At 46.8% G+C, this 26213-nt stretch overlaps 1 protein-coding gene across 5 annotated transcripts in view; it reads right to left on the reverse strand.

Annotated features, from left to right (window-relative positions):
* Positions 1-25842, reverse strand: part of LOC120397750 (hexokinase-2) — a 64936-nt gene extending 39094 nt beyond the window's left edge. The window contains exons 1-2 of one of the 5 annotated variants that reach the window (XM_039524152.1): positions 25780-25842; positions 11144-11306 (exon numbers count right to left, since the gene is read on the reverse strand). In XM_039524152.1, coding sequence (XP_039380086.1) covers positions 11144-11306; positions 25780-25842 — 226 coding nt within the window. The other 4 variants (XM_039524156.1, XM_039524153.1, XM_039524157.1 and 1 more) reach the window with 4 other exon arrangements.
* Between the last annotated feature and the right edge of the window lie 371 nt (positions 25843-26213).

Genomic DNA, 26213 nt, shown 5'->3' on the forward strand with positions numbered 1-26213 from the left:
CAGAGGAGATGGGTAGCTAATTCTATTTTTTTTAAAAACACTCAATTTTATTTTTCCACTCACCACAATAGGCCACCGCTGAGTTTAGGACAAGGAAGTTTAATGGCCAGCATGACTGGTGGAAGCACCAAGCTTACTATATTAAATATTGAGCTGTGGGTGGGAGAGCAGGGTGGGGAAAAAACCCACTATCAGCACTCTTAATTTCTGAACACACCAAATCTGCTGTGCTGGCTACTCCAGACGGATTACAGTGCCTAGGGACTGCAATGTGCCCAATGATGCTTTTATAAAGGGGCTACAGTTGAAACAAAAAAAAAATGTAGTTAATTAGTATTCCAATGACACTGAGCCAGTTAGTGTCTCCCGTGAGGTGTTCTGCGGCAAAGACAGCTTACTGTCCGAATCTGAAGGGCATTCGGCAGTAACGATAACTTGGCTGGAACGATTATGGGGTTGACTTTGCAAAAACTTGGAGGAGGGTGTGAAAAAAAAATCAGAGCTGAAACAACTGCTCATTTCTGTAAAGCTGCCTCTTCTCCCCTCACCCCCCACTCCACCCCCAATCTCCTGTTTAAAATATCTTGCACTCCTGGGAAACTAATAACTTGCCAAGATCAGATCCCAGAGGATAATTTCTTTTAAAATCTCGTCTAAATCATCCTTCCACAAGCAATCCCAAGCTGCCACGATGAAGAGAGTTTAAACTTGAGCCAGCTCAATCGCTTAGTGGTAAGGGTGGTGAGATGCCATGTGGGACACCAGGGTTTGAGGCAGTGGCTGTGCACTCCCTTGTGAGAGATCGGCGTTGGATCTCTCACTCCTGGGGCTGGCAGGCCTTGTGAGGAAGGTGGCTGGTCATCAAGGAAAGGAGGGAGAAACAGGTGCCAGATTCTCAAGGGCACCCTCCTGTCAATCCCATTTTATCCTCCTCAGCAAACTAGGAAGCAAAAGCTTTGCCCAGACTGTGACTCTCTGGTTACGCCCTAATTACTTACACTCATGTGATAAGGAGGAGATGCCAAGCTGATTAGGTCATTATTTATCAAGCATAGGACACAGCCCCCCATCAATCCATCTTTATAAGGATTCAAACAACATCCCCACGCCCGAGCCAAGCAGCGGAGAATTATGTGGTGTTTCAACCTGGGACCCAGGTCACAGCTTGTGCCTTCTTTAACAATAATCCAATGCCTTTGAGCACCCTAGAGCAGGGAACTGCATGTGAATCGCATTGAGTTCTGATCCAGCATCTGCGTACGAGAGGCATCTGCTTCCATGAAAATCAAGAGCTTGGGATAGGTGCCGTGAGATTTATTTTTAAAAATAAAAAGTAGCCACTTTAATTTTAGGTCGGGTGAGTGTCAGTGACAACGAAGCTTGGCATAGCGCAATGTCTTTCACCCAGATATCAAAGCCATTTCTAAACATAAACAAAGACTCTCAGCCCTTCTGCAAGGTAGATTTATTTTCATCCCCATTTCACAGATAAGGAAACGGTGGCAGAGAGAGACATCTTTTGGGACTTGCACAAGGCCACGACAATTCAGGGGCATAACTGGGATTTGAACTCAAGAATCCCAACTTCCATTCTACAGCCATAAAACCCCAACTAGGCATTACTGCTTCTCTCCTTGAGATACCCAATTTGCAGGTCAGGTAGCTTAGATCACCATTGCACCAAGGTAAGCGGGTCTGAAAACTAACGGAGTCAGGTGACTAAAATGGAGCACCCCCTCCCCAGCAAGCTTGTTAGTTTCTCTGGCTCTTGCAACAGTCACCAAGACAGACCTTGTCTATATCTTGGACTCAACCACCAATGGGCGGTAGCCGGTGTAACTTCACCACAACAACCTGTAGGGAAAGCCAGGATCTGCACTGTGTTCAAGACAGGCTAGTCTCAATTACAGAGAAGGCCTTTGTTTCATTTCCAAAAGCACTAACCTCCCTCTCTTCTCAAGTGATTGGTGCAAAACACCTGAAGGGACATTTAAAAGCTGCCAGGCTCTACGTATTTTCAATGCCCGTTGTCAGACATCACCAGTGTGGTGCTCTGCTCTGTTCAATGTTGATAACAGTCGGCTGCATGCGTGTGTTCCCTCTGTGTGCTGCCCCGGCTCTGCAGATTGCCGCCACAGCAGACCCCGAGAGAATCCCCAATGACCACAGACTCCGATAAGGTACAAAGGTATCTGGACAGGTTTATTGCCAAATGAAACACAGTCTCTAGCTCCCCGGATCAGATGTCTACAGTTCTGCTAGTATATATCCCTGACAATGGACCGGCTCAGTTAGTGGTGGGATTTACCACTGCCCCCAAGGCCAGACAAAGGCAAATCCTCAAGGGTGCATTCTTATACACAGGTACAAAGAAGTTACACATCACTCCTGACGTATTGAGGTACAACCCCTCTACGTAGTAAGCTACTGCCCGTCACCTTGCACAGGTTGGTTCGAACGAAAACAACTCTCTCCATCATATTACTCTTTTGCCCCTCTCGTTAGGATGGGTCCGTCTGTTCTTTGTTATCTGTGTGGAATGGGCAAGTATCGGAGTGTTCTGGTATCATCCTGGCATATGTTTATATCTCTAGTGTCCAGTACCTTTTAGTTATGTGTATTTTTGCAACATCAGCCCTTTCTTTACCAGCTTCTGAGCAGGGCCTGCCTCTGGCTCACAGTTTAACTTTGCTTTATGTTAACAAAGTCTTGACCATTACTTTAATTCAGGCCTTAGGCCTCATACCGGGCCCCTGATACAAGGGTTTATGTTTCAGGGCCTCATCTTACCACAAGCCCCTTGTGGGAGGTGCTCATAATCTGGCAGGATCGAGCCTTTCGAATGTAAAAGTCCATAGTTGCACAAACTAGGATTTCCTCTAAATCCCGTACTGCACCTTGCACACCAACAGCAGCTAAGTATCCAGGTCACACGGTCTTACCAAAATAGCTTCCATCCAGGGAGCAATTCAATACCTGTTGCCATAAGAGACACTGAGACACAGTAATTATAGTTGATACCAGCACGGGATTGTAAGACACACTAGCAGCAGCAGCAACAGAAGAGCAACCTCTGGGGCTTTTCGGATCCGATTTAATGTCAAGGTGTTATAAAGTGTCTGATGGATGGGACTAGTCATCCAGACCGACTCCCAGAATTTTGAGGGGAGAGAAAAGTATTCTGGGTTGGGCAGGGTTGTTTTTTAGGGATAATAATAATTGGAGATATACCAATCTCCTAGAACTGGCAGGGACCTCGAAAGGTCATCGAGTCCAGCCCCCTGCCTTCACTAGCAGGACCAATTTTTGCCCCAGATCCCTAAGTGGCCCCCTCAAGGATTGAACTCACAACCCTGGGTTTAGCAGGTCAATGCTCAAACCGCTGAGCTATCTTTTTTGGCAGGATGTTTTTGCTAAGAGGAAAATCCAACTGTGATTGGAGATGCCAATTAAACAATATTATTTGCATTATGATAGCGAGTGGAGGCCCCGATGGAGATCGTGGCCCCATTGTGCTAAATGCTGTAGCCGCTCAGGGTATGTCTACACTGCAATCAGAGGTGTGATGGCAGCACATGGAGATATACCTGAGCTGGCTTTCATCTAGCGACTGCAAGTACCAACAGCAGTGACGCTGTGGCAGCATGGGCTGTACAAGCCTGCCTGGGACACTGGGTCATTATTCAGGCATCCAGTCTGTGCTGCCACAGCTTCACTGCTATTGGTCGCTGAAGCTTGTCTACACTACAGCCACTACAGTGGCACAGCGATGGGGCTGCAGCTGTGCTGCTAATACTGTAGTATTGATGCTTCCTACCTTCCTTCTGTCGACCTAGCTGCATCTACACTGCGGGGGGTTAAGTCAACCGAATGACAGTGATTGAGGCGTGAAATTTTTCACAGCCCTGAGCAACATAGCTAGGACAACTTAAGTTTTAGGTGCAGACCACCAAGGCCACAGTTAGCTAGATTAAAAAGAAGTGAGAGTATACCTACATGTGATACAATCACACCTCCGACTGCAGCATAGACATACCCATAGCGAGAGAAAGTCCCTGCCCCAAAGAGCTTATATGACATTACCCATGCATGTGTTAGCTTGAAAAAATAAAACTGAAGCCCTGAACAAAAAGGGGGACTGAAATCCTGTCGCTTACACCATCCTCGACCTGATCTGAGTAAACAGGTGCTGGGATAGCAGCTCGGGAAATGGATGTTTTTGCTTAGCTTTAAAATTTACTTTTAAATTTGTTTTCACTCCATTCTCCCTACCGCACCCCTTGTACAGAACTTTAGAATTCCATGACTGAGCAGACTAAGACTCCACTGACTCACACACAGGTTTGTTGAAGTGATCTGGAATATTCAATCTAGTCAGCTTAAAAAAAAAAAAAAAGAGGAAAAATTGGAGCCGCTCCAGACTTTGTCCAACATGGAAACAAAGGGGGAGGGTGGAGACACACCACAACACAGCTTTTTCAATGACTTTTCTGTGCCTGTTACAATCTCATTGTTGTGGATCCACCAACTAAACATATTGCTGCGATTATTCCATAAAGTTTAGATCATTCTAGCAAAAGAACCAGGCTGAAAAAAAGGATAAGCATTCTAAACTTCAACACACCTGTGCCAAATTAGGTTATAGGAGTAGCATAATATTGCTTTCGTAACAGTGTAAACATATGGCATAACCCCAGGGTAAACAGTTAGTTCAGAATCAGGCCCAGTAAGTTTAAGCAGTTTAACCTGACAATTAAAATAAAAACCTATCATCAGATGGGAACTATTTTGTTCGGTTCTATCAGTACTGAGTATAATACAATACCAGAGCTGAAGTTTCATGCAGATCGGACATTCTCTATAAACTACAGTATAATATATTTAAAGTCCTTCAAACCCACATGTGTTGTGACCTGGCTTTTCCAGGTGGGGCAATCACACAGTTCTCCCATTTACTTCAGTTATGGGTGCTGAGCACTAGGGGGAAGGAAAAAAAAAATCAGACCTCAAAGTACCTAAAGTTCCCTGAATTTCAGTGAGATGTAAGTATCTAACTCCCTTAGGTTTCTTTCCAAATCCCATTCTAAGTACACTGATCTACTTGGGGATTCAGGCATTCCATTGCATATTGTGTTAGTCTAACTCCTATGTGGGTATTACACTGATGTGTATATGCAATGGCGTATCTGTCTATGGTAACATGGGGAAGGATGTAACATTAAGAAGAAATTACATCTTCAGAATGAAAGTGACATTTCAGGATTCCATCCCATAGGGCAAAGCAAAGGAGCAGAATATTCCAGTAACCTGGCTGCCACAGATTTCAAGGGGAAGTAAAACAATCAGCTGGCAAGGGATATGAACTGCCTACGCTATTGAGAAAACAAATGGAGCCTCTAGAGATTGAAACCTGGTAACTAAACACACCATTCTTTCCAGCAGGACTTGTGTTTGCTCAGGGCCTAAGCAAGAGGACACAGGGATTGGGTCTCCTCTCGCTTACTCTGCAGAGCAAGTCAGGAGAAACTCTATTGAAGTCAGTGGAGTTAAACTAGTGAGAACAGAAGAGATTCAGCATTGCTGAGAGCAAGCTGCGTGTTCATAGCTTCCAAGAGCCATTTCACTTAGTAAAGAAGGTGTGGCATAAAATGGTTATGCAACTGTAACACTGCACCCTCCTGACTAATACTTCCTCTATTTCAGGCCAGCAAACAGAGAGATGGGGAAGAAGGAAATGGACAAATGCCACCCACACTTTCAAGTGCTGGGGGGGAAACCCAATGTCTATTGCACAAAGCAGAGACACATTTAGATCACTTTCCAATAAAATGTGTCACTAGATTTGCCTTAGATTCCTTTTCTCTATTGCAGCATGTTGTTACCATTGTCTCCATTAACCCCTCATGTGGCAATCAGGCAGTGTGAGTGGCAGAAGCCTGCTTATAACATTCTCCTTCCGGGTACAGAGAACAGCTGCTTGTTCAAAAGCCCCATATAGCAGCATATGGTATTCAGAGCAAAAAATAGGTGGCAAGAGTGCCCGGTGACCAAAAGGAGCAGTAAGGATTTCCTTTAAGAAAGATCCACCTTGAACAATGAGAAAAACACAGAGCTCAGATTACAAGGTCAGTCGCCTCATCTTTGCTATATGACATATGGGGAGATCGCAGCCTAGTGAATAGGGTGTTGGACTGAGAGTCAGGATACAGGGGCTCTAGTTCAGGATCTGCCATTGCCTACCTCTTATGCCTCAGTTTCCTTATCTGTGAAGTGGGTTAATGATGCTTCCTTGCCTTTGTAACACGCTTTGAGATCTACAGATGGAGAATGCTATATAAAAGAACTACTATTGGTCTTTGTCTCCAGGGGAAGTCTCCTTTAGCTCTAACACCAATTCCCTCTAAGCTAAGAGTCCGGAGACCCTGCTACCCATTACAATATGTTGTAACAAACAGAGTTGAGCTCTTTTTCACTGGCTAACAGCATCTCACTTAAGTAGGTGCCAATGTATTTGGGAACCTGATCCTGCAAGATACTAACAGCCCTCAACTCATCCTGAAGAGGTGCTGTGCAATGAGCACCATCAACTCCCATAGGGCCTGAAATTTGTAACATCTGGCTGCTTCCGAGCAAGACTGAGTGGATTACAATTGCTTCTAAAGCATGGAAGGGGCACTCATGTTAAGTATTAGACAACCAAACAATTCCATCTAGACGCTTATACAGCCCCAATCACTGTAGTATCTGAGCACCGCACATTCAACATCCCATCTTCACATCACCCCTGTAAGGGAGGGAGGTATCCCCATTTTACAGGGGAAGCATGGCTCAGAAATGCCAACGGACTAGCCCATGTCTTCAGAACAAAGAGCTGAGCCCAGCTTTCATGAACCCTAGGCGAGAGCCTTAACCACAAGACCCAGAGCAGAACCTATGCTGGAAATATATCCCCACCCCACCCCACCCAGATTAATATTTAAACAGGACAGAACCTGTGAGCATCGATCACCAAGGAAAAAGAGCAAATGGAGTGGGGACGGTTTGTTAAGAAGTTTATGATGGGATTTGTCCCTTAGTGACAACAATTCAGCGACTCGATATTAGTGATCGGTTTGAACCGGGCTCTCGGTTTGGACATGCACAGCAGCAGCTCTAAGCTGACATCAAGGGCCAGATTCTGCTCTCACTTAGGCTGACGTTAACTGGAGTAATTCCCTGGAGCCAACGGATTGAGAGGAGCTCTAAGATACTCAGGCTCTAAGATGTTCAGGCTGCCAAAATCTCAGCTCCTTTGTAGACTACGGGATCTCAACCACAGGAACAAACTGAATGTAACCAAAAAAATAATATTCACCCCTGCTGAGCAGTTAAGAGATGGAAGAACCTGTACGATCAGACAACTCCTCTCCCTGCAAAAGATATAGTTCCCCTGAGAGAAATCCCTCTGCTGAATCTTTGCCCAAAGGCACGGGAGAAGCAACAGATAGGCAAGTCACTATGCATCATTGGATGAAACGTTACATAGCACCCAGGGTAAAGTTTAGAGCTTTACTGTTTAAAAAGCAGAAGATGCAGCAGCTCCAGGAAAGCATCAAGATTCCTTTGACGCTGCAGTTACTAGGAATTCCGGCTAGCGAAACCAGAGACCAACTCCGGATGGGATTTGGCATAGGGTCCATACGAGTACGGTGACATGGCTAGCAGAAACCCACAGCAGCAAATCTCAGAGCTCGGGTCTACAGGCTCGCGGGGCTTGGGCTACGGCACTAAAAACAGCTACGCAGACAGTTGGGCTCAGGCTGGAGCTCGGGCTCTGAAGCCCGGGGATGAGTGTGAACTTCACAGCCCAAGCCACAGTGTCTGCACTGCCATTCTGAGTGCTGTGGCGCCAGCCCCGTGAATTCTGTTGACCCGGGCTCTGAGACTCACTACTGCAGACACACCCTATGAGGACTCGGTGTCAGTGACACCAAAGTCACAGGAGCTGTTCTCAGGAGACTGTAAACCAAAGACGTAGACACTCCGGGACTCAGCTGGTCTTGCCAGATGCCTGCGACAGTGCTCAGAAAGGTGGATGAGCCACAGCGATGGAACAAGCCCTTCCATACATGCTAGGACATTACAGCACTAGAGCTACGCTGCTGTAGTGCAGACAAGACCACAAACAGAAGCAGCGGGGGCAAAGCAACAGCAGAGCAGCTGAAGATGGGAGGAGAAATGGAGATGGATGCCTTCTTCTGTGGCTCAGTTCCTCCTCCCTTTCCCTCTCCTGGATGCTGGCCACCTGGTCCCACGTTGGTCATTTCTATACAAAGTCTTTATAGTGGTGCCAGTGAGGTCACCACGCTCTTTGGGCCAAAGAGCCACTTCGGGACAAACGCAAATACAGGTCCAGTGAAGTCAGAGGGAATTTGCCCCATCGTCTTCCATATCCTTTACATACTCCTAGATCACCTGGCTGATCTCCTGTTTCAGCAGTCGCAGACCCATTCCCCACCCCTTTGCCTGCACAGCTGACGCTGGTTCAGCTCCCCCAGAGCAGCAATGTTGGGAGAACCAGTGTCACTCAGACACCAGCTGCTGCCAGTGTCTCAGCCATCACGTCTCCTGTACTGCACAGAGTCTGTCTAATCAACAGGGTTACTTAACATCCCAGCCACCTGGCTACCTTAGGTCTCCCCAATGTTCAGCTCTGCTGGAGGGATGTGAGCAACTGTGGGAAACCACTGCCAAATTTCCTTCTCATGTATCCATTCCATGTCACCCTCTGCATGTAATTGACTTTAAACCAGAAATCCTTCTTTTCTCCCTAAGCCTAAGAACATAACATAAGAACATAAGAAAGGCCGTACCGGGTCAGACCAAAGGTCCATCTAGCCCAGTATGCTGTCTACCGACAGTGGGCAATGCCAGGTGCCCCAGAGGGAGTGAACCTAACAGGCAATGATCAAGTGATCTCTCTCCTGCCATCCATCTCCATCCTCTGACGAACAGAGGCTAGGGACACCATTCTTACCCATCCTAGCTAATAGCCATTTATTAGAGAAGCCAGCGTTCTCTTTAAAGGAACAATCAAATCCTACACCTGGTTTCCCTACAGTCATTTATCTAGAAACTTTACTAACAAAAACAATGAAGAGTCCGGTGCCACCGAACTCCTCATTGTTTTTGTGGATACAGACTAACAGGACTACCCCTCTGATATTTACCAACAAACATGCTCTGCTCATCAGCACTGCTGTCACTATTATTGTCGATTAGCATGCAACGGCCACAACCAAGATCAAAGACAATCCATGCACCTGTAAGACCCAGTCCCCCTGCCCTGCCCTGGCGAAGTTTGAGTCTAACAGCAATATGCTCCCTGTACCTTATCTTTTGATCTGCACAGTTTCCTTGTGTTTGTATCAAAGATTAATCAGATGAGAAATGCCTTTGATTTTTATCTGAACAATTATGGCACAAAGCTATGGCCAGATCCTGCAGGGTGCTGAACGCTTTCTACACCGCACAGGCTTTCAAAAGTAGAAGGCCCTCAGTACTTTATAGTTTAGGGGACCGATCCTGCAAACGGAGGCAGTGTATCCTAGTGGACAGAGCTCTGGATTGGGACTCAGGATATCTGGGTTCTGCTCCTGACTCTCCCACTAGACTGCTGGGTGACCTTAGGCAAGCCATGTTCCCCTCTCTGTACCTCATTTTTCCCCATCTGTAAAATGGGAATAATGATACTGACCTCCTTTGTAAAGCGCTTTGAGATCTACTGATGAAAAGTGCTGAGTAACAGCTCGGTATTATTCTTATTTTTAAAGGTGGTCATGGGCCTAGTTCTCCTATTAAACCAATTTCACACCAGGATAAATCTATTGCATCTACACTAACATCAAACTGATGTAGTCAAATTAAGAATCAGGCCTTGCATCAAGCACTGACAATGCTTGCCAGGTGGTTTTTCCTCTGTCTAGTGGCCAGCCTGGAGTTGGGGTGAACAGTCTTCGCCCAGGATCCCAGCCGTTGTCCTTCAATCTGTCTGGTATCTGCGAACCACTAAGTGCACAGCAGAACCTGGAATCTCGGTAACTCCGGCATAAGTAAGGGTCATTTGGAACATTGCTGAAAGACATCCAGGTCCTGTCCCAGCATGCAAGGATCCAATGCCAAGTCTCGTAGCCAAAAGACTCTAGTTTGCGCCTCACTATCAAATGCTGTAACTTTCCTTGCCAGGCGGTGAGCAGCACGTTTTCTGACATCTCTCAGGACCTCAACCCCATCGGATTTATTTATTCCTGGTCCTGAATGCTTTAGACAGATGTTACATCAGCAAATCAGTTTTAAAGGTAATCTGGTGATTGCACAGAGATCACAACAATCGGAGGGAGTAATAAGCTGCCGCGGCTAGCAGACCTGGGAGAACAAAGCTGTTAGCCATGGGAGGAGTTTGTTGCATCTATCTAGGTTCTTATATCAGCACCCATCATTGTAATATCTGACCACTTTCTGGGCACTCCTATGCTAGGATAGTGATGAACTATTCACCAAGATCTTAGAAATCTGTCTTTTTGGGGGAGGGATAGCTCAGTGGTTTGAGCATTGGCCTGCTAAACCCAGGGTTGTGAGTTTAATCCTTGTGGGGGCCATTTAGGGAACTGGGGTAAAAATCTGTCTGGGGATTGGTCCTGCTTTGAGCATAGGGTTGGACTAGATGCTCTCCTGAGGTCCCTTCCAACCCTGATATTCTAGGATAGTGGCTGGCAGGAAGCGTTCAGTTAAAAGGCTCAACTGTGCGTGTGTATTACAGGGAAATAAGGTCTCCCATTGTCACTCAGAGGTCAGTTAGCCTGCTGGCACTACCGGCCCCTTGTGTTCTACCCAGGACTGTTTCTGTCCTGCAAGAAGTGGCATTCTTGACTTGCGACCCCAGTGTGAGTTAGAAGCAACTCTCTTCAAGTCAAGAGAATTACACCACCAGGGCAAGCTGAAGGAGAACTGAGCCCTTCATTCCCCAATTCAAACACAACAGGATGACAAAACAATCGGGAAAAGGGTGAATAGAAGAACAAATAAGGAACAGAAGAGCTCATTCCTCCACCAGCACCCCCACCCACGTTGTACGCGGAACAAGCGATTCCTTGCAGCACTTTACCTGTTCCGTCTGGGGTGGATCTCACAAACGAGGGCAACATTTTCACCGACGCTGTGGGGTTGGTGTCTGCTCCGAGACCCTTCTCCATCTCCTTTCGGAAGCGCTCAGACACCTCCTGGAGCGTTTCATCGGAGAGGCGCATGTGATAGAGGTATTTGTCAATCTGAAAGTATAGGAAAGCCAGTGGGTCAGCAGGGCGGGGTCAGGCATTGTGGTTGGACCCTGAGAACATTACCCAACCACAGGTCATCGGTGGGATTGAACCAGAGACCCTCAGCACCAGGGCACACAGACCTTTCTCAAGGGAGCAAAAGGAGTAACTCTTTTGGCAATAGTAGGCTATTGTCCTCTCTACGGACCAGCCACTAGTGTGGTACATTTCCAAACAGACGTAGCACGTTGTTCATATCACAACTAACACTCATCTGCTGAACTGAATCACTACAGATAATACTTTATGCTTCCCACATGCCTTCCTTCTTAGCGTTGCAGCACTTTTCACATTAAGGAAGCAAGCCTCACAACCCCCAGGCCAGTTAGGATTATCCCCATTGTATAGAGCGGGAAACTGAGGCACTCAGCTGCATGGTCTGCTCTTCAGAGTTGCCAAGCACCCATCACTCTCACCAAACATTAATGGAAGCTTCTGGTGCTCAGCACCTCTGAAAAATCAGGCTATATGTTACTCGTCTGTGGCCATGCAGAGAAATTGAGGCAGAAGCAGGAACTGAATTCAAGATCCTCAAAGGCCATCCAATGCCTTAGCTACCAAGGCCCGGTCTACACTTTGGGAGGGGAGGGGTGGGGTCGATGTAAGATACGCAACTTCAGCTACGGGAATACTGTAGCTGAAGTCGACGTATCTTATTTCGACTTACCTCCCGTCCTCACGGCGCGGGATCGACGGCCATGGCTCCCCCGTCGACTCCGCTACCGCCACTCGCTTTGGTGGAGTTCCGGAGTCGACGGGAGTGCGTTCGGAGATCGATATATCGCGTGTAGACGAGACGCGATATATTGATCCCCGATAAATCAATCGCTACCCACCGATACAAGTCTGGACGTACCCCAAGACTCTCCTCCTTAAGGCCTCTGAAACTAGCCAGCCTGTCAGTCTCTAGGGGTGTCAATTTTATATCACAAGGGAAGGGTAAGCTGCTGGCCTCTCCCTGCAGCCGGGAACACCATGGCAAAGTTAGGGTCAGACTTTTCCACTCAGGGCTTCCTTTATTATTCAAACACAATAAAACAGTCAGAGTTCCACACCTAAACCCGGTCTTTTCCCTGACCCTAAGATGGAGACAGCCAGCCCTGACTGAAAACATCCCTCCAGTTTAATTACTTGGTTCAAACAAATTAAAAAAGGCAGGTTCAAGTGTCGGGGAAGTCAGAGGAAAATTCCACCCACTCTGCTCACATAAGGCAAAGAGCACGCTTCACCAGAAATTAAGTGGAAGGCTTTTAAAAGTGCTGTATTGCAAAAGACAGTTGGCATTCCATAGGCCAGCAACATCCAGCTGGCTGAGAAGTGACCTCATTCATGGACATGGCCATACGACCACTAGGGTGAGCAAAATAAGTATAATTTTAAGAGCTGCTTTTTTTAAATTCCTTGTGCATTTTCAGCCACACTGCTTCCTAGTTGCTCATGCACTTGGGGGCCAGATCCTCAGCTGGTGTAAGTCAGCTTAGTTCCATTCAAGTCAGTGGCTCTACACCAATTCACACCCCCTTGGGATCTGTCCCTTGAATAGCAAACATATCTTTGCTATCCAGCCAGGATATTCTTACTTCCTAGAGGAAAAATTCTTGTGTGCTGAATAAAGTCACAAAAAGAGGCCAGCAGAAGACAAGCTGACAGACAGATGTGAAAATGCAAATAGTGACATCTGAAAGGGTTTCTCAGAGCAAGCTAGACAAGATTCCTTTATGGGGCCTTTAAATACCATACAGCAGGGAAGCCAAATATTTACCTCTCCTTACCCAGCTATGTACTTTCACTCACAGGAAATTAGTTCCGGCACAGCCCACATATCAATGCTACGGTAATAGCCTTTAGTTATCTGCCCCTCCTCCCACTCGGGAATGGAAAAAAGCAGGAGACACAAAGCACATGCCCAGATCCACATTTTGTAAGAGTTCAGGATCTAGGGCTCTGGGCCCATCTCATCTCTAGACTGATAAGATGTTTGGACATGCTGGAAAGTCAAAACAAGAGCACAGCTGGGGAAACTGGGAGCGTGCTTGCTTTTTAAAGTCAGATTAGCCAGGCTGTTTGTAACACTGCAGCCTTCAAAGCCTGCAGGAGCATTTAGCAGTTTATGCATTTGACACAGGGCAGGGGGGCACAATATTATTTCTCAGATGTGAGCTTAATGCGGGAGGAATGAAGTCACTGTAACTTCCCCGCAATGCGGGCGTCTCGTGTTCTTTAGTTGTGCCCTTTTGTAATCTCCTTGGGAGAAGCCAACCATGCAGTTAATCAAGAACTAGGGTGACCAGACAGCAAGTGTGAAAAATCAGAACAGAGGGTGGGGGGGCAATAGGGGCCTATATAAGAAAGAGACCCAAAAATCAGGACTCTCCCTATAAAATGGGGACATCTGGTCACCCTACCAAGAACGAACCCAACCTAGACGCCATCTAGCAGGAAGATTTCACATGGGGTTTTCATCGTGAGAACTAGGCCTGCACCCCAACACCCTCAACTCTTGAAGATCCATTATCAGCACAGGCTGTTTTGGGGAGCCCAGTCAGGCCATCCTCACCAGAGACGCACCCCGTCCTTCTCATGCCAAATTATTTATTTTTCCTCCCTTTCCCCACTTCACTGCTGATCATTCTCTCTCCTGCTGCCCCAGGGCTAGATGGTGCTGCTGGTGGAAAAAAATCTCCTCTTCCCCACATGGTAGCCAGGTGCTTTCCAATCACTTGCCAGCTGAGATCTATAATATTTGCTCTTCCGCCTCCGACTATGGCAAGGTACAGTGAGCAGAGAGCATGCAATATGCTTGCCCAAGAGCAGACGCCGTGGTGCCTGGTTTGTGACTACATGGTGATGCGCCTTGGTTGATCCCCACAACCCTCTCTCACTACATGTCTGGTACTCGCCAAGATCCTCATGTGCTTATGATTCCACAGTATTAAAAATAATCAACATTGTCAAGGAGCGGGGTGACCTTCCTCTAATTCCACAAAGCTCTTTAAAGCCTGGATCCATCAGCTCCTAAACACTTAGACTAAGGGGACGTCTATACTACCCCGCGGATCGGCGGGTAGTAATCGATCTATCGGGGATTGATTTATCACATCTCATCTAGACGCAATAATCGATCCATGAATCGACACCCGTACTCCACCTCGGCAAGAGGAGTAAGCAGAGTCGACAGGAGAGCCGCAGCAGTGGACTCGCTGCCATGAGGACGGCCAGGTAAGTCAAACTAAGATATTTCGACTTTGCGTAGCTGAAGTTGTGTATCTTAGATCACCCCACCCCACAATGTAGACCAGTCCTAAAGGTAATAATTGGAGATATACCAATCTCCTAGAACTGGAAGGGACCTTGAAAGGTCATCAAGTCCAGCCCCCTGCCTTCACTAGCAGGACCAAGTACTGATTTTGCCCCAGATCCCTAAGGATTGAACTCACAACCCTGGGTTTAGCAGGCCAATGCTCAAACCACTGAGCTATCCCTCCCCCTCCTGAGGCTTCTAGCTAACACAGACATGGCTGTAAGCCATGCTATCCCTATGCCAATCTGGGGAACAGCATTAAATGGGGGGGGGGGGTTTAAAAAAAGAAGAATATGTCAGCAACTACATGAGCTAGGTTAGAGAAATGGCCAAGTTTGCTGGATGGGACCTCAGTTTGAAACCAAATAGTCCACGCAGCTGAAGTACTGAGGCCCCAATTCAGCAAAATACTTAAGCATGTGTTTTACCCTAGTGATTTCAGGGACTATGCCGGGTGGGACATCACCAAGAAACCATGACTGACCATTCTCATGAAGCTCAGAGTTATAAGGAAGTGTTTTGTTGAATCAGGGCCTAAGTGATGACTCTGGACTCCAAGGCTTTGGCTACACTTGCATTTCAAAGCGCTGCCGCGGCAGCGCTTTGAAGCGCTAAGTGTAGTCAAAGCGCCAGCGCTGGGAGAAAACTCTCCCAGCGCTGTCCGTACTCCACATCCCTGTGGGGAATAACAGACAGCGCTGGGAGCATGGCTCCCAGCGCTGGGGCTTTGACTACACTGGCGCTTTGTAGCGCCGCAATTTGCAGCCTGCAGAGGGTGTGTTTTCACACCCTGCTGCAGCGCTGCAAATTTGTAAGTGTAGCCAAGCCCCAAGTAAAAGCAGCAAAGAGTTCTGTGGCACCTTATAGACTAACAGACATATTGGAGCATGAGCTTTCATGGGTGAATACCCACTTTGTTGGATACATTTCAGACTAACATGGCTACCCCTCTGATACTTGACTCCAAGTAAGTTATAACAAAGCAGCATTAGTGGCTATTCGGACAGCACTATGAGACGCTGACGTGCAAAACTATTTGGGAATTGACTGTTATTTAGGAACTACCAGGAATGAAACTATTTGGCAATTAAATATATAACCCCACACTGCTATGTTGTTCCAATTAGCCAACTGTATTTACTGCAAGTAAATTTACATCTAATTATACAAAGATCTAGCAAGATGGGAGAATTAGACTGTGACTGTGGGAGATGAATGCCTTTGGGGAGGAACATCCTCCTTGGGTGTTCTACCTTTTCAAGATCATTGTCAATCTGGAAAAGGAAATTTCACAAGTTAATGGTGTTTCCCTGAGGAAATTGAAACCAGGTAGGTGGCAGAAAGTTGTAGTACTGAGTTTAAGATGGCATGTGTTATACACTTTCATAGCACAGACAGCGGGGAGAAGACACTTGGATAGAAGTTTAGTTCAAGAACCAAACCTCAAGAATTGTTAAGATTCCAGCAGAATGAGACACTAACAATCTGGAATGAGCTAGGGAAAGACACCTAGAAGATTAATTTCCTGTTCCTGATTCTATTAGCTATTATCCAGATACTGTAAAAGCAAACCCTGAATCACAATTAGAGATATAGCCTAAAGCAGATGTAATGAGTAGGGGGCAATTTAAGAAATAGCATTTTATATTTTGAATTTAAAAATACTGAGTCCCAAACTACCAGCTATTCAAAAACACCTCCAAGAGTATTCTGTATTAAGCACAAAATCAAAGTCTAAAAACTAAGTCACTGAAAAACTGACTATGGTGTAGTCCACGTCTTGTCCTAAACTGTTGAACAGCTGCCTTGTTTCACCCCAGAAATGGCTGCATTTCACCCGTGGGTGACAGGATCCCTACATAGCCCTTTCTTCATAGGTGTGTTAAGGGGCTTATATAGTTCATATTAGAGAAGTGTTTTTGAGATGCTCAGCTGACAGAAATTGTAAGAGACCTAAGCAATGATTATGAATAACTGCAATCCCTATTTGTGAAATTCAACCAAAGAAGGGAAGACACTGTGATTACACATCTTTTACCATCCCACATGATCTCTGTTGGCAGCGTAGCTTTGGGAGGAATAAAGTGGAGATGGCCCTGAAATCACATCCCCAGATCTAGAGAAGCCCCAAACTTTAAATTCTGATCCACATCCAAATTCTGCAGCTCAGGCCCATGTCTGTGTCCACACAGCTGCATTCCTGTAGCGTGTGGACTAGTTATAGCAGGGGTCAGCAACCTTTCAGAAGTGCTGTGCCGAGTCTTCATTTATTCACTCTAATTTAAGGTTTCGTGTGCCAGTAATACATTTTAACATTTTTAGAAGGTCTCTTTCTATAAGTCTATAATATCTAACTAAACTATTGTTGTATGTAAAGTAAATAAGGTTTTTTAAATGTGTAAGCAGCTTCATTTAAAATTAAATTAAAATGCAGAGCCCCCCGGACCGGTGGCCAGGATCCAGGCAGTGCGAGTGCCACTGAAAATCAGCTCACATGCCGCCTTCGGCACACGTGCCATAGGTTGCCTACCCCTGAGTTATAGAAACCCTGTGCAAAGTCCAGTGTTATTGCCAATATGTTATGACTGAAGCCTCCATCAAATTATAGAGAAAATGGAAATGAATATTTTAAATATATACTTATTTCACCTTAGATAATGGTTGGACTTTTGGGGGGTTGGAAGTGAGGAATGATTTATACAAAACAAGGGAGCTCATGGCTGGAGAACATGTCTCAGCTAATTTGGGGTGGCCACTTGGGAATAATTTGTGCAATAGCAAAGGACAGGACAGATGTACCTTCCTCAGTGGACAAGTTGTGAGGTTTCTCCTTTTCCTGCTAACTTGTCTCCCTCCTCTTCAGGACATTAGACTGGCAAGGGGCTTGATTCTGTATTTATTGTACACCGTAAGGGCCTGACGCTACAAATACTTAAGCGTGTGGGGAGTTTTGTTCAAGTTCAGTGCAATGTTTTCATGTGAAAAGAGTTAAACCCCATGCTTGAGTGCTTGCAAGATTGGTCCCATCAATGCAGCTACTTGTAGGAGTAAAATCACTCAGACAAACAAGTGCTTGAAGAATCAGGGACGCCCATGCAGTTAGTAAGAGTACTGGGAGCAAAAGGAATGAAGAATCAACCTAATGGTTAAAGATTAAGGGGGGCTTTGTATGGATTGAAGCAGTACTCTGGTTATGTGGATCTTTTGTCTTGTTTTTGTTTCCCCAGTCGAGTGGCAATGCTTATCTGACTACATCTGAGTGTTTTGTAAATCATGGCATGATAGTAGCTTCCTGTTAAGTACAAGCACTTCCTGCATAGCAAAGATAATGCAGCATGGGAAGTACTACAGAGCTGTTTATTTTAATGCAAAAGAACCTGGGCACATGCTTGTCTTAAATTATTTTTGCATGCTGGCCCTCTGAAGGAGAGCAATGCCATTTGCCTTTTTCTATGAATAATCACTTCATTTTTTGGCTGATTTTTTCAGATCCACGGACATGGCAAGAATCAAACACAGAATAAATGTCCCAGCTCTACAGTATTTTCTCTCTATATAGTTCTTAGATCTACTTGTGCATTTTAGAAGCACTTAGAGAATTTAATGTGAAAAAACACATTAAAGGTCTTTTTTTGTGGTGGTGGACTGAAAGTTCGATGTGTGTTAAGAAGAGATGTGTTTAAATTGCAAAGTTTGGATCTGGATTTAACAGGTGATCAGTTCAAATCTGGGATTTTGGTTTGGCCTGCTCCACTGACAAGCTATTTACCATAGCCAGCCACAGATCAGGGTGTCAAATACCCTTCAGGGAGTTGGTTTAGGCCTGATTGCTGCTGCATAAGCGTTCTGCTTGGTATCAGGATCCTCTTCCCAAGTCCCACAGGATGGTGGCACCAGGAGGTTTTCATTTTTCCTACCCATCCCAGCTATGGATTAGTAAAAATGTAATTTAAAAAAATGAAAAGTTTTTCAAATTCTGAAGCACAAAATAATACTTTGTGATCCTCTGATGAAAGATACTGTACAAACATTAAGCAATTATCAAAACATCCCTAAGTGGGTGGCAGATGGATCACCTGACCCACCACTAAAATGCAATCACTTTGGTGGGGAATGCAGCAACTGTTTAACAGTGCATAGGAAAGAAAGCAAATAAATATTCATCACCCATCTAGCACTTTGTATCATCAGTAGCTTTCAAAGTGCTTTGCAAAATTGGTATCTTTATGCCCATTTTACAGAGGAGGAAACTGAGGCACAATGAGGTGCAAGCGACTTGCCCTAGATCACACTCTGAAGTAGCAGAAGTGCAGGGAACAGGACCCATTTCCCAACTTGGGCCTGTTGCCACAGCTAAGACATAGCCAAACATCCTGGTAAATTTAGGTAGACAAATGTGATCACATACGGGAGCATCAAGGGCTGGCCTAGCCTTCCCCCACTTAAAATCTTAGGGACAAAAGGAAGAAATTCTGCTAGCTAGTAAATTACAAGTCACAAGATGCTGCATGACTGTGTTGTAGGTGTGGATTGCTAGTATTGACCCTGAACCTGCAAAACGCTGAGCACTTCCTGAAAGATCCTGCCGGCCCTCACCTCCAACTGACTCCACCAGGATAGCTCAGCACTTCGCAGAAATAAACCCCGTGGTGACCTTACAAGGGAAGCAAAGCCCAAACACTCCTCCCAGATCCTGTTGCAGCACACTATAGTGTGAGTCAGATAATTTCCTGTACGGACGGTTCCTCCCCACCCCCATCCCTCAAGAGTCTCATTTTACAGGACACAGCGTGCGAACGGGGCGCCTCAAGGGGTGGGGAGTAAGGAACCGATTACTAAGAGAAGTCATGCTGCAGTGCATCAGCAAGGACTGGCAGACTCAGTCTTGCCCTCACCAAGTATTTTACGAGAAACCAGCTGCTGTTCGCGGCAGCCTAAGTGCAGCCCCCAGGAAAACCCCCACCCCAGCGCAGGGAGCATTTGATGCTTGTGGCTTGGCACACAAAAGCTACTGTGTATTCCAGCCAAGCTTCCATTCAGCTGCTATCAGCTACTGCTGTTGCCACAGGACAAGAGAGGACAGACAGAGATGAACTGTGATAAAACAGCCTCTGGTTTTTGTTACCTCATTCTCCCCTCCTCCCCGCTCCCCATATACTTTATATTGCGAGCTCTTAAAGACAGGGAACATCTTTTATTATGTGTTTGTACAGCACCTAGCACCAAGGGGCCCTGATCTGATTGGCGCAATTAGGTGCTAAGATAATATAAATGTGTATTAATAAAATAACTATACCTAACGCTTTTCATCAGTAGATCTCAAAGCACTTTACAAAGGAGAGCAATAACTTTATGCCCATTTTAGAGAAGAGGAAACTGAGGTTCAGGAAAGGGAAGTGACTTGCCCAACGTCACCCAGCAGGTAGTAGAGCTGGGAAGAGAACCCAGGTATCCTGAGCCCCAGCCCAGTGCTCTATCCAGTAGGCAACACTATATAACAAGACAGAAAATGAACCAAGTGCTAAATCGACAGCCCTGGAGGTTTACATCTTATCCAGCCAGAAAACGAAATGGACAGCAGGGGTAGCAGGAGGACCCCACCAAAGTCCCTCTACCTTGACACAAATACTATTGTCCAGCTGGCTCATTGTGCCCCCAGGCCACTCCGCCAGAGTGTGGTGGGACTCTATCCAGTCCCGAGAAGGCAGGTACCCATAATGCAGAAACCACCACAATTGGGACACTGGAGCAGAGAGGCCCTTAGAAGAGCTGCCTGCAGAGCAAAGGTGAAGGTTATTGGCTGGGTATTACGAGAAAGCTTGCCTGCCACAGACATTGCTGGACTCTTCCAGTGGCTGGAAGTTGCCAGTTTCCAGGGAACCTCCACCCACCATCCTTCTCCAGCACAACTACGCAGTCACAGTTTAAAAGGAAGAGACAATGACACTCAGATTTAAGAACAACTCCAAGCGACAAGGGGAAGAAGACACTTAAATCCTTCCTCTAAGCAAGCGAAAGAAAGAGCCAGCCACGTCAGAAAACAGTCAAATGGACTGGTATCCAAAGGAGAGTGGAAGTTTTACAATTCTGCCAAAGATGGAAGGTCGACGACTTCCACATAACTGACTTCGCTTAAAGAGACAGACAGACATTGTACTGAACGGGAGGCCTCATTATGAAAGTAAAATTAAATAAACTTATCCCTAATTAGTACCTTTAGCTAGAAGGAAAAGAAAAAAACATACCAGCCCAATTTTTCAGCTCTGAATCACAAGTGTCCACATGCAGTTAGTACTTTCCCTAGCATTATTTCTACCACAAATGACAGCAGTTTAAAGCATAATGGTTCTATCGACATTAATGTACGAGACACGCAGCACCGGCCCAGTGCATGTGACACATTCAAATATGATTAGTCTTAGAGTTTTTAAAGCACCTTTCATCTGTGACTCTCAAAGTGCTCTGCAAACATTCATTAAGTTTACACAACACCTTTGAGGTTTGACAAGAATTACTTCGACCCCGTTTACAACTGGGCAAACTGAAGATTAAGTGATTTAAGCTTAGGGCCCTACCAAATTCATGGTCCATTTTGGTCAATTTCAGGATCATGGGATTTTTTAAAAAATCATAAATTACATGATTTCAGCTATCTAAATCTGAAATTTCGTGTTGTAATTGTAGGGATCCTGACCCAAAAAGGAGTTGGGGGCGGGGGGGAGCCGCAAGCTTATTGTAGGGGGGTTGCAGTACTTCTATCTTTACTTCTGTGCTGCTGCTGTCAGCAGCCCTGCTTTCAGAGCTGGCAGCTGGAGAGCAGCAGCTGCTGGCCAGGAGCCCAGTTCTGAAGGCAGAGTTGCCGCCAGCAGCAGCACAGAAGTAAGAGTGGCCTGGTATGGTATTGCCACCCTCATTTCTGCGCTGCTGCCTGTAGACCTGGGCCCTCAGTCAGCAGCCACCACTCTCCGGCCGCCCAGCTCGGAAGGCAGCAGTGCAGAAGTAAGGGTGTCATGGTATGGTATTGCCACCTTTACTTCTGCGCTGCTGCTGGCGGGGCTCTGCCTTCAGAGCTGGGCACCTGGCCAACAGCTGCTGCTTTCTGACCACGCAGCTCTGAAGGCAGCACAGAAGTAAGGGTGGCAATACCACAACACACACCCCTAAAATAACCTTGTGACCCCCCCTCCGCAACTCATTTTTGGATCAGGAGCCCCAATTTGAGAAACGCTGGTCTCCCCTGTGACATCTGCATAGTATAGGGTAAAAGCACATAAGAGACCAGATTTCATGGGGGGAGACCAGATTTCATGGTCCGTGATGCGTTTTTCATGGCTGTGAATTTGGTAGGGCTCTACTTACGCTATGTCATGGCAACTCAGTAAGTTGGGAACAGAACTCAGGAGTGCAAGTTCATGGACTCCAGCTTTAATCAAGAGACAACACTACCTCTTGAAAATGACTGTGATCAGGAATGGTTTCCATCAGCCACGGTTGGAGCAACAGGATCACTAACCTGCTCAGATTTTTTTTTTTAATATATAAATACTCTGTTCTTCCCCAGTCAGTTCCATGAAGATGCAAGTTAATGAAGCGTCATTTCACCAAATCAGCCAGCCAAGGTTATTGCTGCTTCTTGCTTTACACCCGTAGTTCTCCAACTGTGGTCTGTGGGCTGCCTACCTGGATCTCCTTTTTTTCAACTGCTAAGATGCATTAGAAATAGCAAAGAGATACATTTATTACTTTCCAAACATTACTTTCCCTTGCATGCAATTGCAAACAGGAGACGCGATGTAGCCCACACTGTGGAAAAGTGGGAGCACCTATGTGTTATTATTGTTTGATTTTATAGTGCCCAGAGGCCCCCAAGTAACATTGGCGAGGGCCCACTGTAGCCACATTGCAACAGACAGTCAAACACAATCCACTGTCTTGACAAAGAAACAGCACACTCGGTGTTCAAAGCAGCATGGCCATTAACTACAGGATTTGGTTTTTTTTAAATAAGAGGTTTTACAGAAGCTTCTTTAATAAACAATTCTGAAAGAAATCCAAGTCTGGAAGCAGTTATTCAGAAAAAGTATCTGTAAATCTGTTTCATCATACATAAACACAGCCAGTGTAGCTGAACTGTCTTGTTGAGTATTTCTGAGAGCCAATTATTGCTTGCAACTTTTTCCCACATCCAAACAATAACTTTTGTTTGCCCTCCCTAGCAAGAGTAGTTACTGAAACAGAGGGACAGACCATGCTTTGCACACCAAGTTCCTGGTTTGGAACTAAGTGAAATTCCTTAAGAAAGAACTTTATGCTAACTTACTGATAAGGGCATAGCAAACTCAGAGCTAATGCACCAAGACTATCTACCTACCTCCTGCGTCTTGTTACACTACCTATATCATAGAAGCTGATTACACTGTTACACAAGCCCCATTATATCTAAATGCAATGGAACAAGACGGAAGCCTAAACTATTTCTTTACATATCAACTTGATTTTTGCTAGGTATTTTTACTTCCAATTTAATGCAGCCACCACCAGGGACATCAGAGGCATGGTAGCGTTTCTTAGTTTTACATCTGATCTCCCTGGCGAGCGGGGTCTTATCTCTGTCACTGTTGCTACAAAGGAAACCAGTGGTACTAAAATGAGGAAGTGATTTTTTTTCTCTCTCTAAAAAGGAAGCATTAATTGGAATTTAGAAATCCTGATCAGCAGCTTCAGATGAGCTAGAGCATCTGTGTGCATGTGTGTACAATAGCATGTGACTGTAGCACTTAGAATTGAGCTTTACCAGGTGTACATACATGTAACAAAAAGATGGTCCCTGTCTCTAAGCTCTAATTTAAGGGCATTCACCAGACTAGCTGGAGAATTCAGACTCCATTTTCAGATAAAGTTTCACCACCAGAGTGCACCCCCTCCCAAAAAAGGAGGGGGGGTGAAATCACCTCACAGTTAATTTTCAGAGACCAACAGCTGGTTCTGTTCAAAGCAGGACAAATGCATTTAGACTATTCAAATAAGCTAAACAAACACTAGCACATTTCAGTATGGCCACATTCAGAATACATAATTACTTGTGCAAATTGTAACTATACAATAATAGAGTCAGACCACACAATTCGTTGGTTTCCATTTTCAATCCAAGGACAGAGATCATGGTTTGCTAAAGTTACGCATATGGTTTTTTGTATTAATTTTTTTTTAAGAAAGCAATTTTGATATATTTGCCGCTCACTTTCCAGACAAAGCAGGAGGCAGAGTTAAAGTTTTTGTTTTCTAATTGGTATAGAAAAAACACGTTAATGATGTAACACAGGTTTGGTGGGGACTAAAATTGGATTCAAAGCTCCCTGTCACTTCTCCCCCCCCCCCCCAACTTAATCAAAAAGCCATTTGGTTTGCAAATCCTGAGTGATCTATGCCATCTCCTACCCTGCTCTCTTACCCAAAGCGGACAGCAGCGCTGACATTCGGCATATATCCACACTGTGTCACCATCCAGCTAATGCTGATGCTCACTGTGTCCCCAGTTAACCTCCCCTACCCCGCAAAATGAGAGGGGAAAGGGAAAACATTGAACTGCAGGATTTTGACACATGGCACCACTGAAGAGCCCTCTTTGGGCTTCCAGGGAGGAACCCTCCAGGGAAGGTTTTCTCATAAATCTAAGCATCCCACTCAGACATGTCCTAAAATAACCCTCACTCTTATAGACAGGGAGCCTAAAGCAAAACTTTAAATCGCAGCCATGTGGCTCAAGCTATGCTTGGGGATCAGGAAATCTGGGTTCACCTGGCCTCTGCCTAGTCTTCCTATGGGACCTTGAGTAAGTTACAACCTGTCCCTCACCTCCCAGCTATAAACTGAGGGACAATACTTACCCCCAATCATAGAGGGTTGTAAGAGCCTTGGCTGGAACAAGCTACAGGAAGGTTTTGGTTTATAACAGGCCAAAGCAAAATCTCAAATCCACAGAGCGAGGAGCTTTGGGATGCTTTAAAAGAAACCGTTTTGTTGGCTGGCGGGAAGGCGCTCCGTGGTTTCCCAGCCCTCCCCACCTACCCCGGGGAGGGAGATTTAGCAGGCACGGAAAGGGTCTGGTGGAGGGGGACATGGCTCCTGTAAAACCCAGCAGCAGGAGTGGGAAATTAATCCCAGCACCAGGGGCGCCCCCAGCCATCCTGCTGGGCCAGGCTTTGGCAGCGAGACAAGGGGAGCCAGAATTGCCTCCCCACAGACACTCTGCAGCCGCTTCCTTTCCAAAGGCTGGAACTAAACCCCCGGGGAGGGGAAAACGCCTTCAGAATCGGCCCCTCCCAGGATCAGGTCACATCGTTCCACCCACCCCTAACCCGTGGGCAGAACCCCCCGAACCAGAATCATTTCACCCCACGGCCCGGGGGGGGGCAGGGCTGGGGTGAGGAACATGAAGTCAAGGCAGTGGGGAGACCCTCCTCTTCCTCCAAACAAACCCTGGGGCCAGGGACCCCCTGCCTCTGCCGATAAAAGCAAGGCAGTGGAAAGATCGCCCCCCCCCCGGAGCTGCGGCCCACGGGGTTAGGGCACACCCCCCTCCCCGCCTGCCGGGCGAGACACAGGACGTGAGGTATCATGCACGGAGTTTCCCGGAACGGGACCTCCCAGGAGGGACCCCGAGCTGCCCCGTCCATCCGCCGCCCGGACTCCCTCCCCGGTACCGAGGGGTGGCAGGGGAGGGAGCCCGCTTCCCACTGTTCGACCCCCCAACACACCCAATAAAGCGAGAGGGACGCACAGCCGAACACGGGTCAGCAATTCAACCGGACGGGGGTGGGGGGAGCGCTGCAGCCCCCCCCCCGGGATGGTGGGGGGAGAACGGAACCTGCCCCCCGCCCGGAGCCGGGTATCGCTCGCTCCGGTCCCCGGACCAGTGAGCTCTCTCCGACCGGACAGGCACAAGCCTCACATCTCGCTCGCCCCCGGCTCGGTATCGATACCCACCGCAGAGCGGACCGCTCCCCCCGCGGGTATCGACAAAGCCCGCCCCGGGTGCCGCTCCGAGCCTCACTAACACACACACACCCCCCGACCACCCACACCAGGTACCGGCACGCCAGTATCGATGGGGGGGGCGCCCACCTTCTGCCCTTGGTCATGGCTGAGCTCGGTGAAGAAGTAGGCGAGCAGGTGGGACGCGATCATCTTCCGCCGCTCGGGGAGCCGGAGCCGGAGCCGATCAGCCGGCACGTTAGTTACTTTCCGCTGCAACAATGTGGCTCATTCAAGAGATTCCCCGGGCCCAGGAGTGACGCGCCCCCGCCGCCCGGCTCCCATTGGCCAGGGCGGGAGGGTGTGTGCTCCGCGTGGGGCGGGTCTTGCGCCTCTGTCTGTCTGTCTGAGCGAGCTGGGGTCGGGGGTTTGTCCGCCCAGCACGGGTCTGTTTGCGCTGAATGTGGCTATGCACGTGGGTCTGTCTGCATTGCCCCTCCATTCATGTGCCTATCCACCCAGTATGTGTCTAGGCACCAGTCTGTCTGTCTGCACGGAATGTGGATATGCATGGGTGTGTCTGA

This window comes from Mauremys reevesii, linkage group 2 (genome assembly GCF_016161935.1).
Source record: "Mauremys reevesii isolate NIE-2019 linkage group 2, ASM1616193v1, whole genome shotgun sequence".
NCBI lineage: Eukaryota > Metazoa > Chordata > Testudines > Geoemydidae > Mauremys > Mauremys reevesii.